Source organism: Limulus polyphemus, unplaced genomic scaffold, assembly GCF_000517525.1.
Source record: "Limulus polyphemus unplaced genomic scaffold, Limulus_polyphemus-2.1.2 Scaffold3055, whole genome shotgun sequence".
NCBI classification, from domain to species: Eukaryota; Metazoa; Arthropoda; class Merostomata; order Xiphosura; family Limulidae; genus Limulus; species Limulus polyphemus.
The window spans coordinates 6348-18215 of NW_013668665.1; the positions used below are offsets into that span (position 1 = coordinate 6348).

The 11868-nt window shown below is 34.4% G+C and overlaps 1 protein-coding gene across 3 annotated transcripts in view; it reads right to left on the reverse strand.

Moving 5' to 3' along the window:
* Positions 1-936: 936 nt before the first annotated feature.
* LOC106468568 (alpha-mannosidase 2C1-like) overlaps positions 937-11868 on the reverse strand; it is a 128820-nt gene continuing 117888 nt past the window's right edge. For all 3 annotated transcript variants that reach the window (XM_013929003.2, XM_022396903.1, XM_022396904.1), the window contains exons 10-11: positions 8860-9007; positions 937-1410 (exon numbers count right to left, since the gene is read on the reverse strand). In XM_013929003.2, the coding sequence (XP_013784457.2) occupies positions 999-1410; positions 8860-9007 (560 nt within the window). In that variant the 3' untranslated portion in view covers positions 937-998. The remainder of the gene's footprint in view (positions 1411-8859; positions 9008-11868) is intronic.

An 11868-nucleotide genomic window follows, 5' to 3' on the forward strand; every position in this document is an offset into this window, starting at 1 on the left:
AGTGTCGCGTGACTTCTGCTGTCGTAACAATATAAAAGCCTATCATCATGTAATAACACAAATAAACAGACAAAGTATGCGCCTGTCTAACTTCAATAAAACCTTTGTCTAGAATGTTGGCAAGGTTTTCAAATTTGTTTGTAAATTAGGCCTAAATGACCCTGTGTGGTTTACTGTGCTAGAAAAAAATGTCTGGAAAAGTATACTGGTTAAATGAGCTACACATGTGTGACATCACATGTGCATCAATAAGATATATCCAAAATTATTATGATAAATTAAAATTGAGCACTTTGTGATTAGGCCTAAATGATTCAATGTGTTTTCACTGTGCAGCAAACAACTGTCATCTGCAAAATAATTGTGCTGTGACATCACACTTGGATAGCAAAGGCCTGGACAACTGGGCAATGACGGTGCAATCTGTTGCCTGGCTTATCAAGACAACGTTTAAAATGTTTCATACCATGTACATGATGTGCTCTCGGACAATCATGGCAAATATTTCATGCTAGGGAGGAAAATAAAACCCTTAAGTCGATGAAAAGTATTTATGTGTTATGCAGTTTCAAAAACATTATATTATACTTTATATACTATCAACATTTCTAATATATGTTACCTTTAAAAATTATGCTGAATTACTATTAGTATTTTCACATTTTATGGTAACAAAACAATGTAGTGTAAGGTACATGTATGTTATTCACACATATTAATAAATAACATCTAACTCTAGTTCAAGATAAAACTCTGTGAATTTTTAGATATTAAAACTTTTCAGTCATCTATGAATGTTTTGGATTAAATTATCAAAAATATTTTCAAATGCAACTCAATGAGTCCTTATTTCATTTATACAAATCTACATTATTTTGTAAGTATTAGTTATAGAATAAACCCATAACTGTATGAGCATAAAGCCAAGAAACTTTAAAGAGATAACAGTCACAGATTAATAATCTGATTGTGATAAATAGATGTATCAGAAAACGTTTCTAATTATTATCAAACTCACCAAATAACTCTAAAGCAGCAACATTCTCAAGTTCAGCAGCACAGTCAAAAACATCATTAAGCATTTTAAAAGCTTCTTCATTTACTTTATTAATAGATGTTCCAGGAAGCACATCATGAAACTGAGTAAGGAGTAAAGTCTTCCAAATGTTTTCTAATTTCAAACTTGGATAATCTGTTTTTGGTTCTTTCTTTTCAGCCATCAAAATGCTGAGTAAAATCTCGGTTCTGCGAAGGGCAAATTCACATTTCCTATTCATAGACTTTATTACAGCTTGAGTGGTATATGTGGCATTATGCAATTCCAGGTACAAATCTCCAACCCAAAAGCAGAGGTTATTACTGGAATTTTCCAAGCAATCAAAGAAATTTTGAGGAGTTGACAACTGGACTCTGCTCAGAAAGATATAATTAGTAAAATAGTGCTTTACACCAGAAATGTGGATACATATTTTTCATTTATTTTTAAAACAAAACTAGTTCTTGTTGGTCATTATTATCCATATGCTTCAGTCAAGAGTAGTTAATACTGTTTAGAACTGATTAATAAAGCAAGCAAAGTGTAAATCTTACTTGTTTTACAACTACCAATCAAGTATCTACCTATGACAACACTGTAAAATTTAAAACTAATGGAAATGTGAGATTATTTGAAATTTTCAAGTCTATGTGCTTGATATAAACAATTTGTAATTACAAAGAAAATCACACAAAACTGTCTTAATTGACATTGATAATTTCTGGAATGACCATATTTATCAACATAACTGTAGACTGTGTGGCGAAATATGCATTAAAAAACTTAAAGACCACTATGTACCCATAAAATGAGCATATAAAAGCAATGAACAATCTGAAAAAGAAAAGTACCACAGTAGAACACTGCCTTTACTGTCACAGTATAACAGTTTAGCATACACACAATTTGTAGTTACACACACACACACAAATGTATATATATATATATATGTACACGTGTAAACAATAATAGAAACACACTAAAGCTATAAAAATCATAGACTGAACATCTGAAATGAGTATGAATAATTATAATAGTGTATTTACCTATAAAATTCCTTTGGCAGGAATCTCAAATTATAGTTTAATGGTATTCCCACACTTGAAATGTAAAACACAAAGCCACCTGATCACTGCAGTGAAAAGAGCTTTGCAAGTTTAGCAAGCAAAGGATTGATTATGTTTTAATTTGTTTTTAGCAAAATAAAGGAAATCAGATGTAAGTAGCAATAAACAAAACATCTTACTGGCAAATAAAGACATGACAAAAATCATGGTGGAAGAAAACAAAATTTATTAAGTGACAGAATGGAAAGTAAAAATGAAACACTTGACACAAACTAGACTAAAATGAGAATAAGGTAAAAATGCACATGCAGCTAGCTTACCATATAGGAATGGTGAACAAAAGATTCAAATGGAAAAGTACTTTCATGCAAGTCTTTTTTTCCTTTGAAACTCAAATCAAACCACTCTCACAGCTCACATTATATGGTCTCTATAACTTAACCAATGAAATGGAAATTCTGAGAATTTAGCAGGTTTGCCACCACAAATGATGATTGTATAGTAAAATCACTCCTGGAGGATGTTGGTTATCATTATGACTACTAAATGTGAGGTTAAATACAATTAGGATTGGTTCATGCTTAAGGCTAATCTCAGCAAATGAGTTAAAATTAATTTCCTGTTTCAGATCTAGCCTCCTTCATTGCCTGTCTTGCCTGGTCTGTCTGTGAAGACATCTGCATGCTGGCACAGTAGCTCTTGTAGATTATTCTACTGCTTGCCAGTCAGTTCTTCACTTATGTTGAAGTCTTTGTACGTCTCATCTCCACCCAGTGGTTTTTGGTCTAGTAGGTCTTCATCTTCTATAACAAAGTCACTGTTATCAGGTTCTGCCTTTTTGACAGTCACACCTGCCATGTCCATCTGTACCTCAATAGCTGTACCAGTTATTTCTTCTTCCATCTCAAAGTACCTCTTCAATACATTTGCATGATAGATCTTTGTCTTTCCATCCTCTTTCATCTTGTAGTTTATTCTGTTGATAACTTCCTGTACTTCAAAAGGTCCTTTCCACTGCAGGGAAATGTCCTTGAAATGTTAATCCTTGGCCTTTTTGTCATAAAAGCATTTCTGACTGCCTTTGATAAGTCTGGTACATTACACCTTTCCAGTCCTCTATTTTGTAAGTCTCTTTCCTCTTTGTCTTGTGCTCAACTTTCTCTCAGGCACTGTCACAAAGTTTCTGCAGTGACAAGTCTTTCTTCTGGGCTTCCTTCAGCTCCCAAGAACCTACATTCGGGATTTCATTTTTTGAGATTTTAAGCGACTTAATATCTTGCTTGCTTTTCTTCCCTTGAGCTCTTGTGGTGACTGCAGATGCCTCATCAGTCTCCTTTCTGTTTGGTTCCTCTAAATTTCTACTACATGGTATGTTTCCAATCACCAAGTCATAGATTGGTGCCTTCATACACATGGCTTCAAGGTCTCCCACTTAGTGTGGAGTATCCACCTTTATCTTTGCTATGGGAAACTTTCTCACTGTCCCATCAATCAGCACACACAGATGTATCTTGCCTGTCATCTGAACATCAGATACTAGACTGGTTCTCACTGCTGCACTACTGCAACCAGTGCCTCGTAGGACCTTCACTTTCTTGTTCCTGACATAGCCTTCGCCTATTGGCATGTCGTGATTTGTTGTCACCTCTTAATGTTTATCACATGCTCCAATCACTGCTGGTGCTTTTGACCTGTTTGCTAGCTTGAGCTGGCCATCAATCATGCACTGTTTAATCATGGAGATAGCAATTCCTTCTTGTGGTGAATCTGAGGAGTTGTCTTGATTTTGTTTCATTTAGCAGCAGCATCTTTGTAAGTAGCTTCAGCTGCTTTATGTTGACATTCCTACTGTTGCTTGTTTATGACAGATTTGCACTCATTTGCAGTGTATCCCATTTTATAACAAGTATAGCATCTCCCCTCACTTTTGTCCATTGAATTCTTGTCACCTTTGGTGGTATCCTGCTTCTGGTCAGCCACCACTGGTTTCGACTTTAAACTGGTTATTCTTGGACTTGCCAAATATACTCCCTCCATGAGCTTCCACATACTGTTGTGCCAGCTTGATCATCTTGTCCACATCTTTTGGTGCTCTCTCCTTTAGGAACAGTGACATATCAGCGATAATGATAATGTGATAATGAATTGTGCATTTATTAGTAGATCTGCCAGTCCTTCAAAACTATTTTCACACTTAGCCATGTTACTCCATTTCGTGAACTATTGCCATAGACATGTCACAAATGTAAATACAGTTTCTCCAGTGTCAGGTTTGACTTCTCTGAACTTCTGATGAAAATGTTCTTCTGCAAGTTCATAGCATTTCAGCAAGGCCACTTTTAACTTTTCATAGTCCATAACATCTTTTGACATCATGTCTGCATATACTTGTAGGCCTTTTCCTGTGAGAAGTGGGCTGAGACAGACTGCCCAGTCACGTTTGTCCCAGTTATGACCTTTACCCCATTGTCATTCTTGGGTCCTTCATCTTTCTATTGGGTGAGTATGGCAATCTCAATTTGTGCTTTATTCTCTCTATTTCCAGTCTATTTTCTCTCTCTCCTTTTCTTATTTCAGTCTTTCTCTTTCCTTTTCTTCTTTTAGTCTTCTTTGTCTCTGCTCCTCTCTATTCTGTTGCCACTCTTCTCTCTCTAGTTCTTGTTGTTGCTGAACAAATACTCAATAGTTCACCATCTTTGACCCCAAGACGGTCCCCTTTTTCTATCCATTTACCAAAATCTGTTGACATGTTTATATAGTGTGATTGTAAACTTCAATATTTTCACCAACACTACAGTTGTGAACATATAAGCCTACTTCTGCTGTCATTCACATCTTCTTCTACCTCCATTTATCACTGTATAATCCTGGCTCAGTTGCCAATGTCAGTTTTTGTGGAGGGCCAAATTCTTTACAGTTGTTGGTCATAAATTCAAACATTAAACGAATAGCACACAATCCACTTGTTTTAAAATAATACATTGAAAACAAGTCAAGTATATGTACAAAAATTCGTAGCACTATTGGTTATCACAGTTGTATGCAGAGCTTTAAATACCTGTCTCCTTTTCATCGAAGTCCACACAGGCTGGTTCAATTAATTTAGAACACCCTTTGACAAGACAAGTTGTTATTGACAAGTTGTTGTTAGAATACTACTGTGAAACTCACTCTAGATATTGCCTCCTATAGCAAACTAACAATCACACTTTCTTTAACTTAATTTTCAATAACTTACTTTAATTTCTTACTTATCTAGCAATATCTAGCCCTCTAGTGACAACAATATTCACATAATGAAAAAAACTTAGAAGCTTCGAGTAAGATAACATCAACAATATTACAAAAGCCTAGTACAACAATGAAACTGTATACACAATGTACAACTCGGACAGAGTTATGTAACGAAACTTGTCATAACTATCACTTTTAAAATAATCAATTATTACACTCTTGTTATGAAAACCAAATGATCATTAAATATTAAATCACTAAATAATAACTCTTAAACTAAACAGTCTTGTATATTCAACAAGTGCAAAATAATGTTTTTTGTGAGAGAGTAAAACTATGTCAATTTATATAATTTCCATATACGAGATATTAAGTTGAAATGACAGTTAAAGTTTCCCCAAGTAAAAGCAGATCATACAGCGACAAAAAACATGGTGAATAAATGACTACCAAAACTGACTTAAACTGCTTCAGAGGTGTAGATATGGCCTGGGCCATGGAACAAGCAGTGAACATAGCACAGAAGCTCAATTTGTAACTTCTGTCAATCATATGAATGATTAGAGATATGGGAGGGAGTATTTAACAGTCATCGTCAAGCCCAAAGGAATAGTGGTAGTGTTATGAAACAACTAGTATTCCCAAGGGCTCTGAAATGGATGATTCTGGTAACGTCACATGATAAAAGATATGCATGGATAGTGTGGAATCTTCTCTGAAGCAGAAAAAGGAAATTAATACATATCGGTCATAGCCAATTACTTTACAAAATAGATTTAGCAATATCCAACACACTAACAATTCAATGCAGTCTGTGATTTATAAATTTGCTGAGGTCTATACATTTCCAAAAATTAATTTTAATATTTCACTGTTTACAGAATATGTCAGATTTTATGTGTGGTAAAGACTCATACTTTGTCTTATTAACTTTAGCCCAGTGGTGTGGATAGGTAGGCCATACAAACTGTAAAACATATGCTTGCAATGTTTGTGAGCTCCAAGTAATTTGTCTCTTTATGGAATTATCATGCAAAGCTACTCTAGGACTATCTGTGCTAGTTGTCCTTGATACAGATTAGAGGGAAGGCAACTAGTCAACACTATCCATAGCCAACTCATTGGGTACTCTGATCAAACAGTGAGATTTAGCCTTTGCTCTTATAATGTTTAAAGCAATATGAAGAGGGGTTAAAAACCACTAAAGCTGATGCATGGAAGTTTGCACAACAATAAATGTGGAAGGCAGCTGTATGAAGAAGCAAAACATCTGTATCTTTAGCTGCTACAACAGTGGTAGTTATGTCTGATTCCTCATGACAATGAATAACATGCAGAAAAATTCTGGTGTCAGCCTTTTCATGAGTAGTTTGCAAATTAGTCAAATCTAAATAGGCTAACTCAAACATTTTATTGCTTACAAAATTATATATCAGCAAAGATGATATTTTTGAATTGTTATCATAATGGAACATACAGGGCAACCAATCACTTGGAGCAAGCACTGTCCTTGTATTTCTAGATTTTGTGGTATTAAAGGGTTTTTCATAATCACAACTAGAGTTGACCAATCTGCTTGCAGATGATGTACTAGACAAATCTTTTTTTGAGTCTTTGAGTAAAAGTCTTATTTCTCAATTTAGAGAAACTTTCTATTAAACAAAACTGCTTCAAAAATTTTAGTATCTTACAAATACTGTCTTCTTTTGGCTACATCCTTCAAAAACGTTATTCCTTTAAGAGACTTTCTTCTTTTCTTTCACATACAATACATAGATGAAAACCAACAGGTAACTTTCTTTTAACATTTGTTTCCATTCTGCCTGTCAAAGGATTATCAAAGTAGAGAGGTATGACAACTGTAAACATATTAAGTGACCTTTCAACAATCAGTTTTGAGAGTAACAGTTCTTGCAGACAATAATATTCTACACTGACTGAATTTATTCTTATGCAAATAAAAGACATATTCTTCAGTTTTGTTGCCTTTTTCATAGCTTTCGTGAATAACTCTAAATAAATAATAAATATATACATGTATCTTTTACTTCTCCTAGAATGAGCATTTATTCCAATCTATGTTGTATTTTTTCACAGTATTTATTTTTCTTAAAGAACATCTAAAGCTAAGCTAAGAAATTGTAACTATTCTTGCATGTATTAGGTAGTATTGTTTCCCATAGGTTAAAAAACTGTTAGCATACATGTTGACTGGATAATGTTTATATGAAATAAAATGAATTTTATATCGAAATTTAAAATGTAAAAAAAGAGGCCATACAAAAAGTTCCCTCACCTTAAAACTTTATTTTAAATGAAATAATTATAAAGGTGAAAACTTGACTATAAATTTATTTGAAATAAAGTAAATTTTATATAAAAATTATAAATATAAAAAAAGAGGCCAGAAAGGACAAATTTTCCAGAACGAAAATATTGATTTACTAATTGAGCACATTCAAAATAAGTTAAAATACTCTGTTGTCACAGATTACATAAAAATGGCAATATCACTTCACACAGGCCTCTTTTTTAAAAGTTAGAACCAACTATCAAGAAGATTCAAATATTTCAACAAATCATATATAAAAACTGTTACAAGTATAATTTTGCATTATGTAAAAGTAATGATCACAAATTTTTATAAACGTCTTCTACTTGTCAAATAGTCCAAAACACACTGCTCAGTAACATACATTTTTATACAAAATCAAGAATTTGAAAAAGAAGCATGTGGTGGAAAGAAGGTTTGAAACTATTCTGGAGAAGAATATGTTTCAAAAAATTCAGTGAATTGTTTTAGTTTTCAGCATTGACATGAAATAAATAAATACTTTTTATTTGAAGATTAATAGGCTTAGATACATGAAAATGTTACAGAATCCAACTCTTCATATTACTAACAAAGACAAAAATCACTTACCTTAACTACAAATTATACATTCTTATTCCCATAATTTAACTATCATGTTAAGTGCAAAGCAGCAGTAAATGTAGTCTTCAAACCAATATAAAATGAATTTTCCAAGTTAATTTACATTTTTGTTTAATATTGACTTTGAAGCTTCAATAGAACATACTAAACCTTTAATAAAAACTCAAATCAAATTAATTAAAAGAAAATATCTTCAATACATGATCTATAGAACCCAAACAGTTTAAAATTATTCTACATACAGCACCACTCTTTGACTACAAACTAAACAAACAAAAGTGCTATTTACAAGTGCTGTATCCAATAACTTATGTGCTTGTGATAAGGTTACAGCAGGTATGTACACACTACAAAAACTTGGTCTCATTGATCATATCTGTTGTTATCAATAAGTCCAGCTTTACTAAGGTGAAAATACGTAACTCAAATTTCTAACAGTGCTATAAAACTCTGGAAAAAAATATTCTAAATTCATCATTGAAAAATTACATGTTTTTCAAAACATTTTCCCCTGTATTTTTATCTATGCAAAACCAAAAGAATGCATTTGAATAAGTACCTATTCATCAGCAACTATAAAACAGTACCTTGGAACTCCATCCACGTTAACAAGTCGTTTCTGCCGTTCCAACATATCTAGAGTTGGTCCACCGCCTCCATCTCCATAGCCAAACAACATCAAGCTACAAGAGACACGGCCTTTGTCTTGAAGGTTTTGAAAAGTCTTTATAGCCTATGAAAACACAATGTAACAAAAGTTCAGAATTCTTTATATTTTATCAGCACACACAAATGTACAATGACTGAAGACAAAGTGTGAGGTCTACAATTAAAGTGGTATGATAACAGTTTTTTAACCTATGGGAAACAATACTACCTAATACATGCAAGAATAGTTACAATTTCTTAGCTTAGCTTTAAATGTTCTTTCACAAGAAAAATAAATACTGTGAAAAAATACAACATAGATTGGAATGAATGCTCATTCTAGGAGAGGTAAAAGATACATACCTGCAAAGTAAGAAGTGGTACTGAGACGTATATACCTGAAATGTATTTTCAGGTAATAAAAAATTTAACTTCAGAAACATATACTCACCTCTCTGCACAACAAAGGTAGAATCCGATATTACTATGATAATGGAGATGCTGGTGGAGATAAAGAAATTACAAAGATGAGCACCTTTCTAAACATAGCATCAGAAATGGAAAACCCAAGCAGCATGTCACCCATGAAGGTGTAATCTAGTGGGGGCAAGGAGTATGTTTCACCAGATAAAGTTAACAAAGTAAAATATATTGTAAAAATAACCTTCTGCATGGTGCTAAGGTGTCACAAGAGCAAAGGTGGACAAAATGTAAGATTGTTCAAATGTCCATTATTTCTTAGGCAATCAGCTGAATATTAGTGTGTAGTATGGCTAGGGCAATAAATCAGGTCATACTTTATTGGAAAAATACTTACATGAGATACTTACTAGCATAATCAGATGCAGAGAAAAAATATTCTAGACCTGCATCTTGAAAAGAATGCAAAAACCATCTAACTGGTATAACCACCTGAAATGGCTTAGTTCATAGTGAAATGGGCTGCACTACACTTCCAGGTAACATTACAGCCCTATTTCCCATTGAGGGGGTGCATCCACTCAGTCTCATACTAATGTGATTACATTGAACCAATGGGTAACTAACTCTTCATATCAATCTCCCCAGTGACTTGGAACTAGTTAAGCAAGGTTTCTTTCTTTATTCCACTCACAGAAAGGAATGGAATATGTAGGGGGGAAATGCCAGAGAGTTGTTTGAACTGAACAGGAATTATCATATTTGCATAAGGTTCCAAACTGACAGCCTGTGCAATGGAGAGAGAAGTATTCTTGTGAGGCATCATGGCCACTTCATGTGTTCCACTGTCTCCATAATATAGGTATATACAATGGTGTTAAGTCCTGGAGAAAAAAAGAAAAATAAACAACTCCCCTTAGAGAGGCTCTGCAAAGAGTGGAAAATGGCACCTAATAGGAGATGAAACCCAGGATATATGAGATCACAATGTGGTATAAGTCATGCAACACTAATCTGTCAAGGGTTGTCTACATCCCAACCTGCAAGATCACACACAGGATATGTCAACTGATAGAGGCAAAAGAAACTGTGATATAATATACTTGATGGGAGGAGGCATGAAAAATAAGAAAAGTCATCCCCATAAAAAAAATAAACTAGCAAGATTAAGTGTATAAACCAACTGGTCAAAGTGGAAGCAGCTAAGTTATTATAAGATGAATCTCATGGCATGAAAAAGACATATTCAGTTGCCCTCAAAAGAGGCAGTTTGAGTGAGATAACAATGAAAGTTCATACGGGACAAAGAAGATAAGGTGGATCAGATTGATCATACTGGGAAGAAATGAAAGAGAGGTGGAATGGAGAAAACATCTAATAACCCTCCAAAACAGCTCAATTTTGGGGGAGGAAGGAGCATTCAGGGAAGAAGATTAACCTGTCTCCTTGATAAACAGTGCAGGAGGCATCCAAGGTAAAAGGTTGAGAATTATGGCTTTGCAAGAGAGAAGGAAAAATATTTCTGAAATATATAGAAAGAGATTGAACCATTCATGACACAGAGCTTCCTCTGAAGAAGTTGTACTATGAGATTCGAGACCGAAAAAGAGAGGAAGCAAGTTGATGGAGGAAATCAGAAAAGGTGGTGATAATAGGACTCTCATAGAAGAAGAAAATCCATTGAAAATACCGGAAGAAATAAGACACCAACAACTAAATGTGGTGATTTTTGAGCTAAAAAATAAGGTTTAGAGCAAGGAAAAAGGAGAGGTTTTGGGAGCAAGTACCTCCCTCTAGCTGGATGGAAAAAATGACAGAGGTTTCTGAATGGATCATGATAAGAAGACCAGAAAAATGAGACAGAAGATGATGGTAAGTTTGCTAAGCAACCAACATCTTGTGAATAGAGAAACTACTCCTCTGGAAATCACACTCCAAAAATGAATCAGATGTCCAAAACTGCATCCCACCTGAACAGGCACTGGTTTACAGATTTTGTCTGTAGGTGTGATTGTCATTAAGCACAAAGCTATGCAATGTGCTGTTTATGCTGCACTCACCACAGATATGAAAATTGCATATGTGAGCATTGTAACCACTCAGACTTACTGCTGAGCACTAGAGGGCTCTCAACAAGATGCAAATCCAGGTGAGGAGGGGGGATGTCTAAGGACATGTGGGATCAAGTGTGACACCACGACAGCAAGAGGTAAAAAAATGACAATGGATCTCTGAATATACTTACATTGATTGGCCAACAGGAACAAGGAATTCAAGAGCAAGCAATTCCCCAAAAGAGAAAAATTAACTGAAGGAAGTGGAAGGCAGGCAGACAAATCTGAAACCCCAATCTGGGTTATCCACATCCCAGGAGAGTACTCACTGTAGAGTAAGAAAATCATCCATCTTTGACAAAGGAAAGATCAAAGTCAGTTCAAATGAGACAGATTTATTTCAGGATGCCAGCCTCCTGTCTTGTGAGAATGTCAGAAAAAGAAGGTAGCATACCTCATAGTGGGGTCAAGGAA